Here is a 25937-nt window from a genome sequence, read left to right as displayed (position 1 = left end):
GGGGCCCTTCCCGTTTTAAGTTCGTAGGCTGAAATTTCAGCCTGTCAGCTGTTTTCATTGTACTTCAGTTTTCGAGCAGCTATCTAAGTGGGTATAATATACAGGTGAGTTAATCCCAAGATGTATGAATTTAGAAGGCTGATTTTTATCGCTTTTCTTTCTAATAAAGATTTTAAGAGTGTTTTGAGTATTCGTCAAGCCTCCAGAAAGCCAGGTTGAACAAAAGTTTTCACCCATCCTGTCAAAAAGTGATATTCAATTTTTTTTACAAAAACCATGCTATTAGACCCCCTGGACTATATACACTTTGATTCTTTAATGCTTTCTTACTTATCCGGCGCTATAACCGCTTGGCCTGCCTCAGGAGTGTCCGAAACCGCTCGCGGTAATTCTTTAATGCACCTTGGGATAAATCTAAACACCACCTTGTTTTGCCATTTTTCAAGCAGGTACACGAATCTAATTTTAGCTTTGAGGCTAGAATAATCTAGGCTGAAAATAGCAGGCTAGTTTTATGTGTGGCTTTCTATGGAATGTTTACATGATTTCAGCCTCCAACTGACAAACTCCATATAAAAAACTGACTAGAATCGTGAAGGGCCCCAATACAGGAATTTAAGCAAGACGTTAGGATCATATAATCTATAATTAGGACTCTGGAGGATCATTTAAATTCTTTTTCATTTAGTTAATGTTTTCATTATTCAAAAATGTATTGTTATTATTATTATTATTTTTATTATTTATTATTATAACTAGTATTAATGAACTTATGCAATATAACAGCAGATAAATATTAAATAATCATTATTTTATAATGAATTGAATGAACCAATGTTGAATACTAATGCAAAATTGTATAATAATATATTATTATAAATATATTTAAATCGTATTATTCAGTTTAGCCGGTCTCGTAGTACAGTCGTCAAATCGTACGACTTAATAACAACATGCCCGTTTTGGGTTCAAGCCCCAAATGGACCGTGCCGCCTTTCGTAGGACTGACTATCCTTCTATGGGGGGATCAATAAGTCGCTGAAAGCCAAGCCCACAAGTAATGGGACAGGCAGGCCTTGACCGACAACGGTTGTTGAGCCAAAAGAAGAAGAAGAATTATTCAATTTATATTGATTTGCTTAAAACTAATTTCAAAAACATATCATTGAACTATATGGATTTTAGCCGTTGACATTTTTCACGTTGAAATATTTTTCCGAAAAGACAGAACATTTGAAGAATGAAACGGTAAATTTCATTTTTTTAGCCCTATCGAAACGGTGAACTTAAACTGCTTCAACAATATGACATGCATTTCGCTCCACTCAGAATTTCACGCTTTGTTCACGGTGGAAAGTAATGGTCAGCGGGGAATGATAACAAGCTCATTTATTATTATAATAATTATTATTATTTATTTAATCTTCAACTTCAACTTCTTCTTTAAAGTCTTTTTAGGCCGTCCACAAGGACAGAGGAGGCGTGGTAGGCCCAAATTGAGGTGGCAAGATGGCGTGGAGGCGTCCGCCATTAAGGCCGGGATAACGCACTGGCAGACGAAGGCGCGAGACCGTGAGCGGTTTCGGACGCTCCTGAGGCAGGCCAAGACCGCAAAGCGGTTGTAGTGCCGGATAAGTAAGTAAGTAAGTATTTAATCTTCAACGGGCCGTATGTCCTAATTAAGATGTAACAGTTCAATAAAAAAATAAAAAAATACATAGCAAAAACAAGATTTGCCTCACAATTCACTGCGGCCACGGCAAAAGCCGGAGACGTTCCTTGAAGCACTGAGTTGAGATGTTGAAGTCGAAGCAATCCGAGACAGTGTTGAAGACAGCCGACATGCGGAACATAGGTTCAGACCGACCAGCACTGGAACGGGGTTGAGCGAGCCGTAGAGTTTCTCTAGACCTAAGTGTTCGGGATGGTGCATATATATCGACTCGATGCAACAAAGGCGATGAGTCGATAGAGCCATTTAGCAATCCAGCGATGAAAGAGCACTGTGCATTGCGTCTTCTAACCGAAAGAGGTTCAAGGCCTAGAAGACGGCACCGCGCAGCATACGGAGGAAGATTATTGCGATCCTGCCAGGGAAGTAGGCGTAGGGCATATCTCGTGAGCTTACGTTGAATCGCCTCAAGTCGAGCAATTGAAGAAGCGGTAGTTGGGCTCCAGACTACGCACGAATATTCCAGAACCGAATGAACGATACAGTTGTACACAGCTTTGATGCACATGGGGTTGCGGAATTCATTAGTTGTCCGGATAACCACGCCAAGTAATTGATTTCCACTGGCTACAACGTCATCGATATGCTGTTTAAAGTTCAAACTAGAGTCAAGCAGAACGCCCAGGTCTTTGGCATGATTCTGTCGATTAACTGCAGTGCCGTCCATGAAGTAGGTCCCAGTCACTGGGCTCCTGCATCGACTAAAAGACACACAGTAGCATTTCTCGATGCAGATAGTCAGTCCATTACGCTTGCACCACGAACAGAAAATTTCGATGCAGTCTTGCAGGAATGTACAATCACCTGTGTTGTGAATAGGCGCAAACATTTTTGCGTCGTCGGCAAACAGACTGATACTGTCGGGAGGTAAAGCGAGGGTAACATCGTTGATAAACAATATGAAGAGAAGCGGGCCAATATTGCTTCCTTGTGGCACGCCCGAGCTGCTGAATATTTCTTTGGACATGTGCTTATCAATTTTCACGATGTATGTGCGATTAATTAGGTAAGACTTAAGCCACTGTACGAGCGAGCTGGGAACTCCTAGCTTATCGAGTTTAGCGAGAAGAATTGCGTGCGGAAGAGAGTCGAATACTGCATTCAGATCTGTATAAATTGCATCGACTTGAGCTCCGGTATCAATTTGACTAGTGCAATAGGTTACAAATTCAACCAGGTTCGTGGTAGTCGACTTTTTTGGAACGAATCCATGTTGATACGGGCTTAGGTAGCTGCGGCATGCATGTAGCAGATGTTTGTATATCACTAGTTCGAACACCTTGGCAATGGCACACAAAGTATTACACCCCGGTAGTTGATGGCATCTGTCCTGTCGCCCTTTTTGTAAATAGGAACCATCCAAGATTTCCTCCATGTTTTGGGAAAGTAGCCATTGGCTAGCGATGCATTGAACAATTTTGCAAGGATAGGTGCTACTGTCGTTTGACAGCGTTTCAGCACGGTAGAAGGAATTCCGTCGGGACCAGGAGCGAAGGAAGGCTTTAGTTGCGCTAGGGCAGATAAAACGATCTAACTGTCGATGAAAGGAGTGCTCATGTTAATTGCGCCAGCCGGAGTGTTGACGAGAGCAGCATCAATGGTATCGGTATCATTCATGGCCGGTGAAAAGCAATCTGCGAAGCGATCTGCGAAGAGATTGCCCATTTCATTAGTGTTGGCACTTGTTGCTCCTTTGTACGTAATGGATTTCGGTGTATGCGTGGATTTTGTTTTGCTGTGGTAGAAGCGCCAAAACGAGTCAGGCCACCTGCAGAGGTTACGTTGGATTTTACTCAAATATCTGCGATATCGAAACCTGTTATAGCTGCAGTATAAAGAGTGCGTGTCAAAGTAGATCGAGCGAGATCTTTGGCAGCGGCACGTTTGGTAGTGACGATAAGCTGCTCTTTTTACACGTTTGAGTCGTTTGAGTGTGCGGTCCGCCCAGGGGGGGTTAGGTTTAGGACGCTGAACTGGGACGCATACAACAAAGGCTTGCAGCATGAAGGACGAGAATGAACATACTGCTTCGTCAAGTGAAATAAAATTTGGAACAATGAAAGCTATTGTTAAACATTGATATCATGTCGTTCAGTTTCACATAGTCAGCTTTAGCAAAGTTATAACGATAAAATGCGGTTGTCGTCGAGTTTTGTCGAGTCGTCGAATTGCGTCGGGTCGATGAGTTAATACGTATATTGAAGTCAAACGCCGGTTGGTAGGAGTCAAGAGGTACAAGCGGAACAACACTTGGAAAGACAGGCGAACACAATTTAGCTGCAGCATTGTTAGTGTAGAGCAGGTCAAGCATGCGTCCGTGCGAATTATTGATGTGATTAAGTTGCACTAATCCGATAAATTTAAATCCATCCACAAAGGTGTTGTTGGCCAGTGAGCGCGCAGTTGGTTCATAGTGCGTGATTGGCGAGGACGAAGGATCAGCTGTGGACCAGCTTATGCTAGGCTGATTGAAATCGCCAATAACAAACAGCAGATCCGAAGGCTTCAGTGTGAGAGTGAAGCCGCTGATACAATCATGTAGAGAGCGAAGAGTCGATATCTCGGAGCTAAGCTGCGGTAGAATGTATACTACCAATTCCAAAGCAAAATACAAATTTAATTCATTATTTGAGCTTGTTGCATAGTCTCAATAGTTGGGGACTTAAATTTCCTACAATGAGTAATATTCAGATTAATATTCAATAAAATATAGCGAAGAAAAATGTTCTTCGTTCACGCAAGGTCTAAAGCGGCCTTTAGAGGATAATACATGTTAGAAGCGGCGCTTACAATTTCTATATTCACGGCTGATTGAACCAGCATAGCAAATGGCCTTCTTCTTCTTGTTGTTTGGCACAACAACCGCTGTCGGTCAAGGCCTGCTTGAACCCACTAGTGAAGTGAGCTTGGCTTTCAGTGACTTATTGTTACCATAGCAGGATAGTCAGTCCTACGTATGGGGGCACGGTCTATTCGGGGCTTGAATCCATGACGGGTGTGTTGTTAAGTCGTACGAGTTGACGACTGTACCACCAGACCGGCCCAATTGGTTAATGTACATACCAGGGCATGGAATGCGATGGGATATATTAAAGTATTATAAACTTCTTCAATTTCCAACGTTTTTTACCGGTGTTTATCTTACCCGTAATGTTACCCCTTAATGCCCATCTTTACCGTATCAGGTGTCCGTCTTCCCTGAACATTTTAAAACAGCACGAAAGAAAACATGTTTTTCATTAATGAACAAACATAAACATCGATAGAAACCTAAAAGTTTTAACTCTTCAACGGGTCGTCGCCTGCGAATCGCATGCCACTATTATAAAATCCGTGGCTTTCAATGGAATGTGTGCCACTGCGGTCGTAGCAGTAACGGAATGCTACGTTACTGCAATGATCCTTTGATTTTTTTTTGCCGTTCGTCCATCCGTGGTAACCAACTTCCGTCGTGGGTTTAATCCTCGTAAGAACCGGCCCCCTAGCAATGTGGGACTATTCGGCTGCGTGGTACATAGTAGCGAAATCCTTTTTAGGCCGTCATAACAGCTAAAATTGTTGAGTCAAGAAAAAGAATAATAGTTTATTGATTATCTGGTATTTGAATAAAAGCATTTTACTTGTGTTTAATTGTGTTATATCCTATAACAAATTTTACAAAAAGCTTCTCATTTTCAATTTCTCACTATAGAGCGTTACTTTTTCACTCTATAGTGAGACGTTGTTGGTTAGTGAGTTGATGTTAGGTGCGGATAACTTGGATGGTTTTTGTACCGTGTACTTGCACCGACATAGCGATTCATCGATGTAGGCGTTGGACGAAAAACGACAAACCATAAACAAACATATGTATATGAAGTTGTATAAGGCCGCAAATACACGACGCAAAAAAAAATTGTCGAAGGGAATGTCCCAGAATCCTCGGTTATTGTAGGACGTGGACGTGAACCACTTTGGTCACCGACAAATCAGGATCAGTACACCGTCGAAGACTCCAAATAGAATTGGCTGCAGCGAGCTGTCGAGAACCTCAAAGCGCTACGATTTATTAATCAGTACCTGTGCGAAAAGACGCTGCGGAAGGCGCTGACGATGTTTCCGAGTATGCCGCATTTTGCCAACTTTGAGCAGATACAGCCAGACCTGCTACAATGCGCCATATCCGCTGCAGAAATATTTTCCCTGGTGAACATGAAGCACTCTTATGCTTTTGATGTGCTGGACAACATATTATTGTAGTTAACGTGAACCGATTGATCAACGAGCTACAAACGGTGTAGGATGTAATTACCGCAGCAGTGGACAGCTACGGGTTGACAAAACAATCAATCCGAGAGGAGACACATACTGGACAAATATTTTTCCTTGATGGTCCTGGTGACACTGTGCTCTAAACTATTTTTGCGTACCCGCGAACTTGCTGGACGCTGGAACAGTTCCTATAACATCCGTGTACAGTTAGCACAGGCTGAATTGATGAAACAGGCATCACGGATCGTATGGAACGAGACATCCATGAGCAGCCGCTATGCTCTAGAAGCTCGCGCCTTGGATCGCGTCCTGCAGGATGTTATGGGAAATCGCCAAACGTTCGGTAATAAGGTGGTTCTACTATGTGGTGTCTTCCGACGGATACTGCCAATCATCCCGCGTGATATTAATGACCAGGTCCTGCAGCAGTGCATCCAACTGAACATGCTGTTGGGAAAATTTAGGGTATTGTGTGTGCGGGAAAACATGCGTATTCAGACAGCCCAGACTGTTCAAGATGCTAAAGAGCCGAAAGAGTTCGCATAATTTCTGCTCCGTATCTCCGTACGGCATATGATATTCCCGGGTTTCGATAAGGCGTATGCCAAGATACCACGGGACTTGATATTACCTGGAACATATGATCCAAAAAGTAAAGCAAATTTATCGCAAACAGTGTGAATTTTGATAAAAACATTATTTATTTCAACAGGTACACCACCCATAATTTAATTTGTATTATATTAAATAGAAGAAAATAATATAAGCATAGAACAAAATTTGTTTACAAAGGATTCAAAAACGAAATTATTGAATGATGTAAAGTTCTTATATACCCCCCAATAAATGTTGCGTAGCCCTGTAACCGGGCCATTTTAACTAGTACATAACAAAAGTTTAACTTTCCCTCTCTCCTATGAAACAAAACGTAACTTTTAACGACCTGACTAGTAATAATTCAACCAATTCTGTTTTTAAAACTATAGACATGAAATAGAAAGTATAAATGCTGGTAGCTCCTACTCATATTTGTAATCCGTTCGTAATATGCGTAGTGTGATCTGGATCGCGGTGAGGAGAATGACCAGAGTGAATCATTATTTCGGGCACATTGATGTAGATTTTCACTAGGAAAGTTCAAGCATCATTCTCGTCTCGTCATCGTGTTTTTTGCCACAAATGGGCATTGAATTAGTATTTAACTATCTGATATGATAGGAAGTCCCAGTACCAAACATTTAGCAAAGACGGACCTCTCTTTGCGCCAAGATTCCTAAGATCTAAATAAGTAAAGCATGTCTGAACTGTTTCATGTTTGTATATCCAACCACAGGAGTTCGAACATCAAATTCTTTTATTTCGCGTAACGACCCCCGTGGTCATACTGGTCTATACAGGTTTTCGATACTTATTTAGTACCACGCAGCCGAATGGTCAGTTCCTGCTACGGGGAGAAGGTGCATATGTGGCTTGAACCCATGACAAACATGTTTTTAAGTCATGCGAGCTGAAGACTGTACCACGGGAACCATAAGGAACGCAAATAAATTGAGGATACATCTATCGCATCGCAACATATAGGGGAAGCCGGAACAAAATGAAAATGTTAATCAGTTTAATGATTATTCCTTCTAATTCTCTACAAAACACAATTATTCTAACATTATTTTATGCCTCCATCACTAAGCTAAATATTACTTTGGAACATTGTCTGAAAATAACGGAAACATACTAGTGATAGGCAAAACTGGTATGGAGCCGGATTTGGATTGATCCGGATGCCACTGCTTTCGGATTCGAAACTTCGGATCAACTCCGGAGTAAGTGGATGGGAGGGTTGTTTGGGATGGAATAATGTTCAGCCTTTTTTAAGTTGTTGGCATGTTTTCTCGATCTGTCAGTTGATGGTCCGTCGGGTCAAACAGAGCAAGAAACCATGCTTATTTTGTCTCGATGATTTATCTCGATGATCACCAACTGAGAATATCGCGACCAAGTGACTGACCAAGAGTTGGTTCCACACAATGTCACCAGCATGTGACGGTCGCAATAATTGTTTGAATCTCACCTCGGATCATCACAGTAGAGCTCGTGACGCTGATTTTTTTTCAGATTGTAATTTTTCATAACTATGTCGATGATATTTTGCAGATTTGATCACAGTAAAAAAAAAAGTCATGACATAGTGTCTGACCAAGTGTTAGTAAAAATGTCACGAAACATGCATTGTTCACATCAATCGTTTTGAGTATCACCTCTGATTATCACAAATAGGTACGTGACGCTGACATAGATTTTGTTTCAGTCAGATTTTTTATGACATTGACAGTGACATTTTGCAGCTCTGACCACAACAACAGCGCTTCGGTAATGGCCAAAGTTTTTGCACACGTTTGTGAAATGTATGCTCTTTCTATATTTTGTTTTGCTATTTAGGAAAACTATTTAATTTTCGAAAAAAAATACTTAAACAAAAACATTTTTTCTGTCAGCATTACTGTGTAAAAAAAACTACATAGCCTCACCTAGCACGATGTATCAAAAACATCAGTTCATTTCGCCCCATGTGTAACATTTTTTTGTTATATTGGTCTTCAGCTTGGTCCTCAGAAAAATATAAAACTTTATTGGTGTCAATAGAATGAATAGTTCATATAATGAATGAACAATAAAATGAGTGAATCTTTGCTGTGAAATAATGCTTGAATAAAGGGTGCTAATTTCGCCCCGCATGCTCATTTTGCTCCCATTCGCTTGCCTAATCTGGAGCCTGGCATCTTGATTGCTTTGTTTGCTATATTGATCTTTTGACTATAACAGCAGGGGACCAATATCACGGACATTACACCATCTTTCTAACATTTTATCACGTTAATACTCCTAACATAAACTTGTACATACTTAACGAGAAAAATGAATGCATCAACATTGATGTATGGAAAGCGTCATATCGTTACGTACACATCATTCATAAAAAAAAAAACAATTTTTATTCATCCGTTTTCTGTTTCCAGCCAACAAGCTGAATATTCAGCATGTTAGTGGAACAATATACCGGTTTGTATCCACTAGTTAAAATGGCCCGATTACAGGGCTACGCAACGTTTTATATGGGGCATATGAGCTTTCCGCTCTTCAGCATCTTGAATACCTTGAGTAATACCCTAAATTTGCCCCACAGCATGCTCTACCGGATGCACTGCTGCAGAACCTAGACGTTGGTATCTGCCGAAAGTCACCACATAGCAGCACCACCTTATCTCCGAACGTTTTGCGATTTCCTATAACGTCCTGCAAGCCGTGAGCGAGGGCGCGAGCTTCAAGAGCATAGCGGCTACTCATGGATGTCTCGTTCCATACGATAAGTGGTGGTGCCCACTGATCTCAGCGTATGTGTTCCATCCTTGTCAAGGGGGAGTGGTAATCTGCTCTTCTTTCAAATGACACAACCAAACGATCAAGCCTGTTGCATCAATTCAGACTGTGCTGACTGTACACGGATGTTACAGGAACTGTTAGCCTCCAGGTTGAGCGATAGCGTACGTCCCCCGGTTAGCAGCAGAGCAGCAATTCTACTCGAAGCCACTGCGATTGCAATTGTTGATTGGCGTCGCATGTACGCAAGAATAGTTTTGAGCAGAAACGACTTACCGGTGCCACCAGGTTCATCAAGAATAGATTGTTAAGTCAAACCGTAGCTATTCACTGCTGCAGTAACTACATCGTACACCGTTGGTTATTCATTCGGTTCACGTTTGCTAATATGTTGTTCATCACATCGATAGCATAAGAGTGCTCCCATAAGGCTCCGCACATCGATAGCATAAGGCAGATTGTAGCAGGTTTGGTCGCACATTTGCACAAAGTCGGCTAACTGCGGCTCGGAAACATCGTCAGCTTCTTTTGCGGCGTCATTTCGCGCCGGTGCTGATCAATGAATCGCAGCGCTTTGAGGAGCTTGACAGCTCGCAGCAGCCGTTTCTACTCAGAGTCTTCAACGGAGTACCAGTCCAGATTTTGCTAGTGAAAGTCTTCAAAAACGCGGTTCACGTTTGCGTGCTACAATAAGACCGGATTCTGGGACACTTCCTCAGACAATATAAGGGTAAATATGTGACGCACATAATTGAGCATTTTAAATGAGACTGCTTCCTGTAGGGTCCTGGTTATTTTGGTGTCGTCTTGCAGCAATCCCAACATCAACAGTACAGCATGCAGGCAATAACGATATCAGTCTGGTGGTGGCGCACGACCCACTGGTTACACGTACCAATATACCAGAGAAGCTGCTGCAATTAATTTGAAACTTACCTGTACTTATTTCATCTTTGTGCTATTTAGATCACTTCATACATATTACACAACTTTACATACATATGGACGATATTCGTATGTTTGTTTGAGGTAAACATGGTTGTCGTTTTTTGTCCCGCGCCTACATCGATGAATCGCTATGTCGGTGAAAAGTGTGCAAGAAAACCAACATGGTGCAAAAATCATCCAAGCTATCCGCACCTAACATCAACTCACTAACCAACATCGTCTCACTATAGAGTGAAAAAGTAACGCTCGAATGCGTGCATCTATGGTTGAATCGAGTGCCAGTACGGTTGAATCGCGTTCCAATATGGTAGAATCGTATGCCACTACGATCGAATCGTGTGCCGTAACCATTGGATTTTGGAAAGCAAGAGCATAGTAAACTAGTTTGCATAGTACAGGTTTGCGCACTAAAACAAAAGAATTTCACCTAGCTGTATCGGAGGCTGACTTCGACCTCATCGCCCTCACGGAAACTTGGTTTGTTGACAACATTCCATCTGCTCTTCTCTTCAACAACAACTTCTCTGTTTACCGCTGTGATCGCTCTCTCAGCGGCTCTAGCTCTCGCGGTGGTGGTGTTTTGCTAGCCGTTTCTAACGCATATGAGTCGATAGAATTACCTTCCCGTGATCGTTCTCTCGAGTATATTTGTGTGCGCATCACCTGCAATAACGCACATCTGTACGTCATGGTAGTATACATTCTACCGCAGCTTAGCTCCGAGATATCGACTCTTCGCTCTCTACATGATTGTATCAGCGGCTTCACTCTCACACTGAAGCCTTCGGATCTGCTGTTTGTTATTGGCGATTTCAATCAGCCTAGCATAAGCTGGTCCACAGCTGATTCTTCGTCCTCGCCAATCACGCACTATGAACCAACTGCGCGCTCACTGGTCAACAACACCTTTGTGGATGGATTTAAATTTAACGGATTAGTGCAACTTAATCACATCAATAATTCGCACGGACGCATGCTTGACCTGCTCTACGCTAACAATGCTGCAGCTAAATTGTGTTCACCTGTCTTTCCAAGTGTTGTTCCGCTTGTACCTCTTGACTCCTACCACCCGGCGTTTGACTTCAATATACGTATTAACTCATCGACCCGACGCAATTCGACGACTCGACAAAACTCGACGACAACCGCATTTTATCGTTATAACTTTGCTAAAGCTGACTATGTGAAACTGAACGACATGATATCAATGTTTAACAATAGCTTTCATTGTTCCAAATTTTATTTCACTTGACGAAGCAGTATGTTCATTCTCGTCCTTCATGCTGCAAGCCTTTGTTGTATGCGTCCCAGTTCAGCGTCCTAAACCTAACCCCCCCTGGGCGGACCGCACACTCAAACGACTCAAACGTGTAAAAAGAGCAGCTTATCGTCACTACCAAACGTGCCGCTGCCAAAGATCTCGCTCGATCTACTTTGACACGCACTCTTTATACTGCAGCTATAACAGGTTTCGATATCGCAGATATTTGAGTAAAATCCAACGTAACCTCTGCAGGTGGCCTGACTCGTTTTGGCGCTTCTACCACAGCAAAACAAAATCCACGCATACACCGAAATCCATTACGTACAAAGGAGCAACAAGTGCCAACACTAATGAAATGGGCAATCTCTTCGCAGATCGCTTCGCAGATTGCTTTTCACCGGCCATGAATGATACCGATACCATTGATGCTGCTCTCGTCAACACTCCGGCTGGCGCAATTAACATGAGCACTCCTTTCATCGACAGTGAGATCGTTTTATCTGCCCTAGCGCAACTAAAGCCTTCCTTCGCTCCTGGTCCCGACGGAATTCCTTCTACCGTGCTGAAACGCTGTCAAACGACAGTAGCACCTATCCTTGCAAAATTGTTCAATGCATCGCTAGCCAATGGCTACTTTCCCAAAACATGGAGGAAATCTTGGATGGTTCCTATTTACAAAAAGGGCGACAGGACAGATGCCATCAACTACCGGGGTGTAATACTTTGTGTGCCATTGCCAAGGTGTTCGAACTAGTGATATACAAACATCTGCTACATGCATGCCGCAGCTACCTAAGCCCGTATCAACATGGATTCGTTCCAAAAAAGTCGACTACCACGAACCTGGTTGAATTTGTAACCTATTGCACTAGTCAAATTGATACCGGAGCTCAAGTCGATGCAATTTATACAGATCTGAATGCAGCATTCGACTCTCTTCCGCACGCAATTCTTCTCGCTAAACTCGATAAGCTAGGAGTTCCCAGCTCGCTCGTACAGTGGCTTAAGTCTTACCTAATTAATCGCACATACATCGTGAAAATTGATAAGCACATGTCCAAAGAAATATTCAGCAGCTCGGGCGTGCCACAAGGAAGCAATATTGGCCCGCTTCTCTTCATATTGTTTATCAACGATGTTACCCTCGCTTTACCTCCCGACAGTATCAGTCTGTTTGCCGACGACGCAAAAATGTTTGCGCCTATTCACAACACAGGTGATTGTACATTCCTGCAAGACTGCATCGAAATTTTCTGTTCGTGGTGCAAGCGTAATGGACTGACTATCTGCATCGAGAAATGCTACTGTGTGTCTTTTAGTCGATGCAGGAGCCCAGTGACTGGGACCTACTTCATGGACGGCACTGCAGTTAATCGACAGAATCATGCCAAAGACCTGGGCGTTCTGCTTGACTCTAGTTTGAACTTTAAACAGCATATCGATGACGTTGTAGCCAGTGGAAATCAATTACTTGGCGTGGTTATCCGGACAACTAATGAATTCCGCAACCCCATGTGCATCAAAGCTGTGTACAACTGTATCGTTCATTCGGTTCTGGAATATTCGTGCGTAGTCTGGAGCCCAACTACCGCTTCTTCAATTGCTCGACTTGAGGCGATTCAACGTAAGCTCACGAGATATGCCCTACGCCTACTTCCCTGGCAGGATCGCAATAATCTTCCTCCGTATGCTGCGCGGTGCCGTCTTGTAGGCCTTGAACCTCTTTCGGTTAGAAGACGCAATGCACAGTGCTCTTTCATCGCTCGATTGCTAAATGGCTCTATCGACTCATCGCCTTTGTTGCATCGAGTCGATATATATGCACCATCCCGAACACTTAGGTCTAGAGAAACTCTACGGCTCGCTCAACCCCGTTCCAGTGCTGGTCGGTCTGACCCTATGTTCCGCATGGCGGCTGTCTTCAACACTGTCTCGGATTGCTTCGACTTCGATATCTCAACTCAGTGCTTCAAGGAACGTCTCCGGCTTTTGCCGTGGCCGCAGTGAATTGCGAGGCAAATCTTGTTTTTGCTATGTATTTTTTTATTTTTTTATTGAACTGTTACATCTTAATTAGGCCATACGGCTCGTTGAAGATTAAATAAATAATAATAATAATAATTCCTACAAGAGTCAAAAATTTATGACTTACAGTCAAAAATAGGTGCGTAATGGTCAAAAATTTATATGCACTGTCAAAAATGTATGCTTTAGAAGTAAAAAGTGATGCGCATCATCAAAAATTGATGCCTTCTTAGAGCTAAATTAGGTGACAACGACTGAAAATCTGAGGCGATTTTTGCGTGTGATTTTATATCAATTTTTGACAGTGCAAATCAATTTTTGCTTCTAAGGCATCAATTTTTGACAGTGTGCATCAATTTACAGGGATTTACAAGTCAGAATCGAATGTCAGCATAACAATTTCAGAAGCACAAGATTTAGTTTAGCTGTCAAAAGTTGTTGTTGCTATTTTTCACAAGCTATTCACACAAGCTTTCACCGATGCTATTTTTCACAAGCGCAGTTTGATTTTTAAATCGCTCAAGTTGTTTTTTTAGAGGCCTTTCGCATCGTTTTGCAATGTTTACATACGCAAGTGCTCGTAGCTTTTTGCACAGAAAATATTATTTTTTAGAATAAATACGTAATATTTCATAAATATAACGCTATAAACGCACTAAAAAAATGATTTGTATACAAATAATCTCAAAAAACGTGATTTAATTTGCAAAACTATGCGAAAGGCCTCTAAAAACCAACTTGAGTGATTTAAAAATCAAATTGCGCAATTGAAAATAGCATCGATGCGGTGAAATAACAACTTTTGACAGCTAAACTGCATCTTGAGCTTCTGAAATTGTTTTGCTGACATTCTATTCTGACTTGTAAAACCCTGTATGACTAACGCACCTATTTTTGTCTGTAAGTCGTCAATTTTTGACTCCTGTAGGAATCATGGCAATTTCACAAGGTATTTAAGCAGATTTTTAACAATTGTTATTCCGCATGACATAGACAATACAAAAACTGTGTAAGTTGATTGTTGTTTGAAAAAAAAATTATGAAATTTTAGAAATTCAAAAGCTTTTGTTTATAGCTGAAAATATATGCCAATTTTTTTTCACTCGATTAAAACTTCCAAAATTGGCAAAACAATTGTTGTATTTTAAATTCTGTCAATAAAATTATTCACTACTAAACTTTATTTCAATCATTTTAGAACACACAGTTTCAGAAATTAGTTAAAATTTTGTAAATAAAGCGATTGACTCACAGTCAAAAATTGATGCATTCGAGGCAAAAATTGATGCGCACTGTCAAAAATTGATGCCTTTGAGGCAAAAATCGTGAGACGCTGTCAAAAATTGGTGCCTTTGAGACAAAAATAGGTGAGTTAGAGTCAAAAATGCGGCAACGACTGTATTTCAGTCGCCAAGTCTCAAACTCCATATAAAACGACTGAATAGCATCGTAAATATTACATGACATATTACATGACATATACATGACATACATTACCCATGATTACATATTTGTTTAACATATTTATTTATGAATACTTGATTTTATTATTAGACGACTGGAGGCTTAACCCGCCTAATGTGACTAATGTTTGCCCACGGATAATGCCGGAAGAAAACATCCAAAACTGACATACTACTCGGAATGTGTACAAATTCACTTAACAAAAATAAATTTCACATTTTCATATTTTATATCATATTAAATGCATTGGAATAACAATAAAAGGAACCACATATTATGCTTGCTGAAATATAGAATATTTTACTTATGACATGCATCAAGTTAAAACATCATAGTTTTGCAATATGGACATCGTGGTCTCCAAAGCGAGAGTACTCACGATCGTCTATCTAATATATATTCGCAACTTTTGTTTAATATGGGAAAATAATAATTGAAAACTGCTGAGAATTACTAGATTTGACTTAAGTGTCCCTTGTTTTTGACGCAATAACCGTAAACAAAGTGCTAATGAAGTTAGTTTACTAGAACATGATCCGAACACATTCAAAGTCAGATCTTATTGTATTTGTCACGTTTAAAATAAGATTATCGAGCTGCTTCGAATAAATATCATAAAACCGTTAAATCATAGAGCGGGCTCTTCGGTGGATTAGTGGACTTCTACAAGGGCCGACAGAATATATTCATAACCGGGCGATCCTCCCGCAGGAAACAATGAATATTCGTCAGCGTGGTACATATAAGTCTCGGAAGCCCAAACTAGCATAACGCATGAATGGCATAGTTCGCATCACGAAAAAAAACAAGAAAATAAATCATAACAAATTTCTTAGAAAAATCGGATCCATAGCAATACCCCCATTTCTTTTTTCAAACAAACAAACATCGATTTCGGTTTCAAAAGGCTTGAGATAAGAAAATACATCCACTTTTTTTATTCATAAGAAACGGTTCAAATATATACACGTTTATTTCTATACACAAAAAAATGTTCGATTTTGGAAAAATGTGTGGAAGAGAAGTTTAAAGATGAAGTAATATATATGGTAAATAGTCTTCAAAATGTTTCACGAAGGCAATCAGGTAGACCCAGACAGGCTATTAGCGGAAACATAGTGTTTTTTAACCAACAGGTAAAACTCGAAGGTCCAAGACATGCATGTCTCTGTTGTGGGTGTGAAATCGTATTTGGCTGAATTGACCTTAACCTAGATGCGGACGTCTCTTGATGATTGTAAGCACAATGGTTAGCTTTGCCCCATTCATGAACTCTGAACGCTCAAAATGGGTTGTTTGGGAACGATCATATTTTTTGCAACCGTGATGTGTTTTGTTTCAAGGCATAAAAATGTATTATTATTATTATTAGTTTGGTGTGGTATGGATCCGGAATATAGCAAACGAATATTTGAAATGTAAATGATACTCGAATTTAAATGTTCATAAAAGCTTATGTTTATGTTAAATTTCATGCCAATGGAATTGCTTGATCAAAATAATAAAGAAAAATGAAATATTTCGGGTATGTCTAACAAAAAGTTTGTACATTTTCTGTGAATGTTTTGCATGTAAAATTCATTAATTAAGTCTAATTAGGTAGACCTATAAAACCACCTAAACCTATGCTCTAATAAAGAAGGTATTGCAATGTATGCACATTTTATATGGTTTTATGCAATATCCGCTTTCAAAAGCTGAGCTTTGTATGCTGGGAATTTTACAGGGAAACAAAGTTAACCAGAGACAAATGCTTGTAAACGCACCTGCTGCAAAAGATGACGGCCGTCGATTAGGTGCTGGTAGTTTGCTTTAGCTTTTTTGTGTTTGGCATTCACGCTATAGTGTGACAGTTTCCTTTCTCTTGCAAGTGACCAGCGTGACAGTGATGCGTTTCATGAAATCTTTTGTTTTGTCTCCCAAACCCAGTTGAGACGTTTGTGTTACACACATTTACGTGAACTTGGACCGAAAGAGTGCGTAAAGCTGATGAGTTCCCGGCCTACTGTTCGAATCGCAGACAATGAAGCGTTTATACTGATGCTAGGAGAAATAACCTTACTATGTTTCGTAGTATTTGTTTGGTGCGTTGGTGTGTGCTCATAGTTTGAGTATAAGAATTGAAAACTTTTAAAGTGTATAGTTTAGTAGACCGAAAGCAACGATTGGCATCGGATCACGTTCGGGATATTTCAGCCACAACGACAAGTTAAAAAGGCAGATTTAGTTGTACACTGTGCTCTGAGAGTCGTATTTAAGTGTGAACCAAAAATTGAATTTATTACGGTTTGTTTAAAATGTTAGGTATTTTAATACATTATGGAAGCAGATCACGTAGTTTGTGTGTGACAAATTAGTGTATAACACTAAGACTCTTGCAACAATTGAGCAAAAAATGAAAATAAAAATGGTTTAAAATAAGAAAGTTAATTAGGGATAATTTTTTTTGTTAATTAAAATATGCTGTGCTGTTTTATTTTTTTACTATCTCAACTAGAACGTAACATACATAGACTAACAGATCGTCATACTGGATTGAAACTATCGACGACACGCTTATGTTTTGTTCTAAATTAGTGAAAAAGGTGTGAGTAATGAGTTAATGGTTTTGAAAAAAAAGTAGGTGGTGAAAATCGTTCAAAAACTGACATGGAACAATATAATTGTAAAGAAAATAGTGAAGCATTCAAAGGAAATATTTTACATATTTGACCGTCGATATGTGAATATATAAACAGTATTATAACAGAACTATTATCAATTAGAGGCCGGTCTGGTGGTACAGTCGTCAACTCGTACGACTTAATAACATGCCCGTCATGGGTTCAAACCCCGAACAGACCGTGCCGCCATACGTATTACTGAGTATCTTGCTGTGGTAACAATAAGTCACTAAAAGCCAAATGCTCATTTCACTAGTGGGTACAAGGCCTTGACCGACAACGGTTGTTGTGCCAAAGAAGAAGAAGAAGATTATCAATTAGACAAAGTAGGGTAATTTTCCAATTTTTGCACAATGAGTGTAAATGGATGTTTATTCAAATATTTAAAAAGCATTAATGAAAGCAATCGTTTTTTCCTTAAAAATTGATCATTTCTGTCGCATATTCTATTTAGATTTTTTTAGATTTTTAAACACAAATGATATATTTGGACTGATTTCGATAAAAACGAATGGGTGTCTTATCTAAACCGTTAAGAGATAATAAGGTTTATTTCGCCTTGTGAACCACTTAATTAGAACAACGAGTGTGCTTCGATACCACCTCCTTTTTTTCGCCTTGGTATCATTTTGACAGTCCTTTGTTTACCATAAGCGTGAGGCAGCAGGTGCAGGAGCTAGTTGCATTACTTATTTTGCGGAATTCCGGCTTGAACCAAGAACAAACGTGGTATGCATTTCATATTGTCTTATTCGGTAGAAAAACAACCAGTTTAGGGCTCATTTTTCTATTTCTGTGCATTAGAAAGTGTTCAATAATTTAACATAAAGTGTGCAACACTTGAATTTTCGAATAGGTTTAAAAATCATTAATTCTTGCCATTATTTATTAATTTGATCTCAAAACATAAAAATACATACTAGTTTTTGTACAATAATTATGTATAATAGACACATATAACCTGATTATTGTGACTTCAATCATCACAAACAATTGAAATATTTTAGCTGTTCCTTTAAGTGGGTCACAATTCGCAAATTACCTTTTAGCACGTGTCTACTGATATACTGCAAGTATGCTACAATGTAAGTATTGTTGATTGATTTTACGTAAATTTTGTACGTCATTCGTTCATTGGTGAATAGACTCCTTATCCCTGCCCAATTTTGTCAAACATCGATATTGTTTTCTAAGATTTAGCATTATTTGAACTATTTGTGGATGAGAAGATGAATCTGTTATATTTTATTAAAGCATTACTTCGGCTACTGACGATATTTGCGGTAATCCTTACGGCGACCGCCCAGGAGCGATGGTCATGGTCAGGAGGGGGAAATAACGACAGTAGGAATAATGCCAAAAATGATGTCGATCGATACAACGTGCGTAGCGATGTGTTGGAATTCCTAGGCACTGGGTCTCAAGCAGCAGCATCAAATGAAAAACGGAATACTTTGGCAGTTAGGTAAATTTCAATCTTGAAAGAATAGTAGAATAATTATAAATAGCAAATTTCTATCGAAAAATGAACTATTGTCCGCCGTTTTGTCTTAAACTTAATTCTATTCCAGAAAAGGCCGATACGAGGTAAAAGAAACAACTACCAAAAGGCCATCATTCTCAAGGCCACAAAATGATGAGTTTTCTGGCGAATTTGGAGATGGAAATCAATCTAATGATTTTGGGTACTAAAATATCATTTAAGATATACGGGGACCGGCAAAACAAAGTGCCCGCTCCTTACATTTTTACATTTGTTGGGTTTTAAAATGAAATTTACTTATCGTATTATTATTTGATACATTAGTCATTATGTATTTCAAACGAACAATGCCAAATCAAGGCGAAAGTGAAAATTTAGCTTCAATCACCTTTTTTTATTCAAAGTGCGGAAAACTCAAGATGACATAAAATATCGTTAAAATATATTCATGTAACAAAACTACCACCAATTTAATTTACAAGCTCATTTATAAGCACATAATGCATAGTTTTTTTTTTAAATGAAGCAGTAGTAAAGCTTCATTTTTAACGAAACACATGAAAAAATGGTTAAATACAAAAAGTGGGCTTTTAGTTTTGCCGGTCACTATATATAATAACAAAGAATTGAATATTTCAACATTTTTTCTCTATTATTGTACCTGTATTTTCCAAATTACCAGATTCAATCAAAAGTTCGGTGGAGGGGGACTTATTAATGGACAATTTGGGCCAAACCCGTACGGAATTAACCATGGCCAACAGGGTGGTCCAGGAGTATTCCCGTTCCAGGGTGGCAATGCATTAGGAGGAGGAGGATTTTACCCGGGTCAACCACACTTAGGCGGAGGGTATGGTGGTTTGGGACACGGTTCCGGTGGTAATGGAATTCTCGTGGGCCCTGGAGGCCTGACCGGTATTATAGGCCGTCCGTATAACCGGTTTCCGTACGGCGGTGCCGGATACTATCCTGGAGGGAACGGATATCCCTATGGTGGAGGATTCGGAAATCCGACGTTCAATGGACATCCGGGTGGATTCTTCTCGCCCGGTGGCTATCCCTCGGGAGGCTATTTTCCTCAGCTATTCGGTGTAGGTGGAATAGGGCCGAGACCGTTCGGTTCATTCCCAGGTGGATCTCAATTCGGTCCACAGTTTGACCAAACCCGCCAAGCCAATAAGAAAGTGGAAAAGAAATCAGTCTAACAGAACAACTTGAAGCATCACTTCAGCTCTACTGAGATTGTAAGATAAAAGTTGACTGATGCAGCTCGTTACAACACTCTTTCAGTGTTTTTTGTTTTTGGTTGTCACCATGCTAAAATAGCTTTGTTACTTACCGATTGTTGTTATGACGATAATAGAATAAAAAAGAGCTCCAAAAAATGTCCATTGAATTTGATCCACATCTTCGTTTCCATCCCAACCATCCTTTTTCATTGCTGTGAGTATTTCTTTTTCGAAAGACTGTTATATGGTAGGAGAACAAATACAGCTTTTGTTAAAGTTTCTGTGGGTAAGTATATACACTAATGTTTAACTTCGATAAATAGCATGATAATAGTACAACAATCTTTCAAGTTGGTATTGGAACAATAAAAAAAAATATTGGACTAGTAATTTTAAAATATTTCAATTATAACATACTTGTAAGTGCATAATAGCAGCGGATGTCCAATTTTGTTGATGCAAAACTGGTCTATCATTAGTCATTTTCCAAATAGCATCAGTGAGATTGACACGAATAGAGCTGATTCCTTTTTTGACCTGAAAACAGTAAAGGAAAATACGTATGTATGTGTACATTTATTGAATGGTCTGTAGCTGACTAACGGAAGATAATGAAGTCGAAACAATGCTTTCAAATCAGGAGAAATAATGTCTTTAAATACAGTAGAATTCATCAAGCTGAATATTTTACATAAACTGGCGAATCATGACCGCAATGGACATGCGACGGTCAAAGTATTGATGAGGTTTGATGGAAGGATCATCAAATCACGTGTATTCCTACAAATTAAGCATTCAAACAGTGCAATACTAGCAAAAACACAAACAAATCTTCAAAAGTATTCTCAAAAAAGTATTCGTTTACCCGGTTCTTGGCATAATATGTGTAGAAAATAAAGGGTATGCTAAATGTTTCACCAGCAGAAAGCGTTGGGCTACAGCCACTCTAAAATCAAAGAAACTCGAAAAGCTATCTGTGCACTGAAAAATAACAAGGCACTGGAAACGACGGAATCGCAGCTGAACTGGTCAAGAATGGAAATGCACGATTAGAACAGAAGATTCACCAAACTGTTGCTGAGATATGGGATAGCGAATAGATGCCTTGTGATTGGGATCTTTTTAGTAGAGTACGGGTCTTCTTTTTACTAGAGTACGCCACAAGTTTGCTGGGCTGTACGGCGAACTGAGCATCCTGACGGTGACGAAGGCTGACAGGATACGATGGCTGGGACATGTCACTTCATTTCATTTCATTTATGTGCAGGAATGTACCAAATCGGGTATTTTAAATTTCGGGAAAAAATCCACGGGTATTTACCCGGTAAAAACCGTATTTTCCCGGGTAGATTGGGTTTTTTCAAACGCGCAACAGCTAATCAGAGTTTTTACATATTGGATGTAATTGGTCATAGAGTAATCTATGACATGGCTACGATGGAACGATATCCAAAGGAAATTTGAAGTGAGAGTGCGCATGAATGCACGAAGTTTAATTGATTCCAGTAGAACATATCTTAAACATTGTAAACATCAAAGCTACAACTCCTAACAGTAAACGCTTAAGCACTTGTATTAGTGATGGGTGGGTCAACTCAAACCTACAGGGCATCCGTAAGCGACCTGTCGTACGAATCGTACGAGTCGATCCGAAAGGTACATTAGGTAGGTACAGTCGGTGCAACGATTCTGTTAAGTGCAAGACACCATAAACGACTTCAACCCAACGATGCATTAACGATTTCGGATCGGGTCGAGCAAAGGTAGGATCAGTCGTGGGACCAGCGAGTCTGGGTTGATCCTAATTGTCAGTAGTTGCGAGAAGTAGGTTTAATACCCTACTCGAATTTGCAGCCAATGAGAATAAATATTTAAAGAGTGTGTATCAATAATTAATTCGCTTGCAAACAAATAAAAAGCCAATATAGGATCCTCTCACGATTCTAGTCAGCTTTTTATATGGAGTTTGACAGTTGGAGGCATGTAAAAACTCCCTACAAACCCACACACAAAACTAGCCCGCAATTTTCAGTCTAGATTATTCTAGCTTCAAAGCTGATGTTTACATTTATCCCAAGGTACATGAAAGAGATCAGGTGGTGGAATATAGAATCACAGTTGTAAGTAGTCCAGGTGGTCTCATAGCGTGATTTTTATAATTAAATTTGAATATCACTTTTTGACAGGATGGGTGAAAACTTTTGTTCAAACAAGCTTTCGTTTTACTCAAAACACTCTTAAAATCTTCATTCAGAAACACCTTGGGATAAGCCCACCTGTATATTATACCCACTTAGATAGCTGCTCGAAAACGGCTATACAATGCAAACAGCTGACAGGCTGATATTTCAGCATACGAACTTTAAACGGAAAGGGCCCCACAGTTAGTTAAAACTGAACCAACAAACGCCAAAAAAAAATTTATTCAAAAATCCTTGCTGTCAGACCATCAATGCCGTTACACTGAGTGGACATGGTACAAAGCTACACAACTATGAAAAGTTGTATTCGAACTTATTGAACAGCCTGTAGAATATCTCTAGGTCTAAGTATCCTCCATGGAGCCTGTAAGTATTTTTTTTTCTAAAATGGACTGGGCGTCAATAACAACTGCGCCGTCATTCTCCTATGCTGTCTTGGAATTATATGTCTTGGAATGTCTTACAATGGAATGTCTTGGAATGTGCCAAATCTGACAGTTGCTAATCGAAGGCGAAAATTGTGTAATTAAATTGGACAGAGTAGCTTACACCATCTGACGTGTGAGCAAGTGGTGGACAGTGGTGTCTATTCAAAACGACTATTGTTATAAACAAGTGGACAGTTGTTTATTATGCTGGTAAACCCTGTATATGATATCGAGTGACCCTTGATTTTTTTTGAGTAACTTATAAAAAATTAAAAATTAAATTGTTTCGTTTATAACTACCGTATTTTAACGTGTACAACCCAACGTGAACTTCCAGTGTTTAAAATAAAGAATTTTTATACTTTATTTTTACAAGGTTCAAGAACAACAACTATTACCCGTTTGGATCAGATCAAATCTGTTTTTATTGGAAGTTTTACTTTTGTTATTTTAATATTTTCTAAGCTTTAGTTTTTGACCTCAGCTTAAGCGGTTCCTTTTTATGAATTTCAATGTTCTATTTAAAGAACAAGTGAGACGAATTGTTTCCTCCAATTGCAAATCACCTTATTTTCCGTTATGCATTTCAGTGGCAACACTTTTTTTCCTTTTTTAGTGTCATGTTTGTGGATACCCATGCACCACACTATCTGTTAGTAGGTAATATTTGTTGTTAGTATGTATTATGTATGCTAAAATACGGTAATTCGTAAAAGTAAATAACAGTTTACAAATTGAAAACGTCTGCATAATTTCGAGACACAAGCGCGTTATATGGGTATAAGCCGGAGATTAACTGGTAGTCGGTTACATAGGATTAATGCACGATTTCGCCATAATGGTTCGTTCCTTTGACTTTCACGCCTTTAATGCCTCTGTATCTGTTCGAAGTACAATTGAAATTAAAGAAATGCAATAATTTTGGATTAACTTACAAGCAGACTGGCAACAATGATTTTTTTCTATGTCTACGTAGTGTTTGACCCTCATAGATGAATTAAAATCCGGATAGACGAATACATTTGAGGTGCCCACCAAATGACCAAATGAATTTTAGTTTAATTTTAGTGTTTATGTTGGTATTCCACTTTTTGAATGCTTAATTTGTAGCAACACATATGAATTGATGGTCCTTCTATCAAACCTCGTCATTACTTTTACCGACGCACATTTATTGCGATCATAATGTGTATCTACAAGACGAAACTAGACGAATTCTTTTTGCACTCACTGTCTATCAAGCACTCTTAAGTATGTATATTTGTGCCCTGCGGTATATTTAATGAAGAGAATTAGTACAGACCAATTATGTCGATGTGTTCATATATTAATGTCAAAGCGAGGAGTGTTTAACGCAATACAATAGTATTCTGGACATAATTGGGGTTTACTCACGTTGCGTTCATTTTCTGCCTCTAAATGTTCGAAAGTAAATGCTCCCAGAAAACAGTATGCAACAACTGTGGCCACTAGCGTTACATGCGAAAAGATACAGGTAAACACCTTCCACATGCAACAAACAAAAGACATGCATTTGCTGCGCGGTTTTTTTTCTGGTTCACCATAGGAAATCGACATTTGCGGCTGCAATTGTTGCATTGGTGGAGGTACGGTACGCCTAGATGACATTTCTTAACAGTTTTTACGCACTTCGTTGTGCAATATCTACTCGCTTTGTAGTCCGTGCCTATATGTAATTAAAGCTGAATATTAAATATGAATCATAAATTAAATCATCATCGATTTGCTACAGTAATTTCGCAAAAAAGGCAAACAAATATACAAAACATTGATGACGTTTTCAAAAAAGAAAACTGGTTAACATACATTCACTCCACTAAATGTGCGGTATGAAGTTTGCTCATTTGATTCACTCAGATTAATACTCAGATTTCCACAGTTGCTCATGTTAGACCATACGCGGAAAAAAACTATTGACGCATGTTTCTAATACATAGATAGAATGTACACCCATTAGCACTTATTCGTCTGAGCTACTCTCACCACAAACTCGTTTCCAATCTGAACAGATTCATACAGAAAGATATTTGATATAGTAGTTCACTTAATGCTCCATTTTATTTCTAAAAAACACACACTACACAACCACAGCTGCATTTGTTTACTAAATATGCAGCGTGAAATTTCACTGCTGAATCGAGACCAGTCCTTCTAATAGCAACCAGTATACTGAGCACACAAATTATTCAGCTCGTGTTATGAAATTATTCCCAGCTGACACGAACGATCGTAACAGCACATTCAGTCACATATTCTCATAAGCACCGATACAAGCGTGTTCGGCTAGCAACGAGTTTTCTCAGTATCGAAGATTTTCAATTTTCTCTGCCTCAACCAGTCGGGCCGAATATAGTAAGTTCTATTTTTTACAGCAGTTTTTGTGAGATTTTCTGATGCAAACCAAAGACGTAGCGGATATGTTGTAGTATTGGTAGCAGACACGCTTCTTGGTTTCAGTAACCTGTAACTCTCATAAACAGTCGAGACTCTTCCTCTATCCGGTACGTTTCAATGGAATGAATACGTCCATCAAATGTGGAGAGGCAGCGTGCTTTCAAATGTGGAGAAACAGAATACAATTAATTGATTAACTTAAGCACAGTAGTTTGCATTACTTTATGCAATAGTTAAATTTACACTTTTAAAAATGCCAAAATTTTATTCTGTCTGAGCATTTTTATGATTTTAGTTTCTTTTGAGTATGCTTTGAGGTATGTTTAAAAGTATGTATGATATGCTGGTGTATTTTATAATTTTGTTAATTTCTTCTCATGAAACTTTGCACGACCTACGTCGGCCTTCAAACAAGGTGCGCAGAATTATTGCTGCACGCAATCGAATAATCTGTTTTTA

General features: G+C 39.3%; 2 protein-coding genes and 1 pseudogene across 10 annotated transcripts in view; 1 reads left to right on the top strand and 2 right to left on the bottom strand.

Annotated features, from left to right (window-relative positions):
• The window catches only part of LOC121593408, a 33214-nt gene extending 7873 nt beyond the window's left edge, over positions 1-25341 (bottom strand). The window contains exons 1-4 of one of the 6 annotated variants that reach the window (XM_041915714.1): positions 24891-25341; positions 24459-24766; positions 20852-20971; positions 20545-20671 (exon numbers count right to left, since the gene is read on the bottom strand). In XM_041915714.1, the coding sequence (XP_041771648.1) occupies positions 20545-20671; positions 20852-20971; positions 24459-24692 (481 nt within the window). In that variant the 5' untranslated portion in view covers positions 24693-24766; positions 24891-25341. The remainder of the gene's footprint in view (positions 1-20544; positions 20672-20851; positions 20972-24458; positions 24767-24890) is intronic. The other 5 variants (XM_041915716.1, XM_041915718.1, XM_041915717.1 and 2 more) reach the window with 5 other exon arrangements.
• On the bottom strand, positions 9345-9430 carry LOC121594979 (annotated as a pseudogene).
• LOC121593409 (cold shock protein 2-like) lies at positions 14886-20637 on the top strand. Of its 4 annotated transcripts, XM_041915721.1 has the most exons (6): positions 14886-14962; positions 16989-17345; positions 18730-18807; positions 18977-19187; positions 19294-19407; positions 19888-20637. In XM_041915721.1, the coding sequence occupies exons 3-6, from the start codon at positions 18798-18800 to the stop codon at positions 20408-20410; spliced, it is 858 nt and encodes a 285-aa protein (XP_041771655.1). In that variant the 5' UTR covers positions 14886-14962; positions 16989-17345; positions 18730-18797; the 3' UTR covers positions 20411-20637. The 4 variants fall into 4 exon arrangements, with proteins under 4 accessions (XP_041771655.1, XP_041771658.1, XP_041771657.1 ...); XM_041915724.1 differs by lacking the exons at positions 14886-14962; positions 16989-17345 and adding an exon at positions 17347-17363; XM_041915723.1 differs by lacking the exons at positions 14886-14962; positions 16989-17345 and adding an exon at positions 17494-17646.
• Positions 25342-25937: the final 596 nt, after the last annotated feature.

The sequence above is a fragment of the Anopheles merus genome, chromosome 2L (genome assembly GCF_017562075.2).
Source record: "Anopheles merus strain MAF chromosome 2L, AmerM5.1, whole genome shotgun sequence".
NCBI classification, from domain to species: Eukaryota; Metazoa; Arthropoda; class Insecta; order Diptera; family Culicidae; genus Anopheles; species Anopheles merus.
This window is presented reverse-complemented; position numbering and strand designations above follow the sequence as displayed.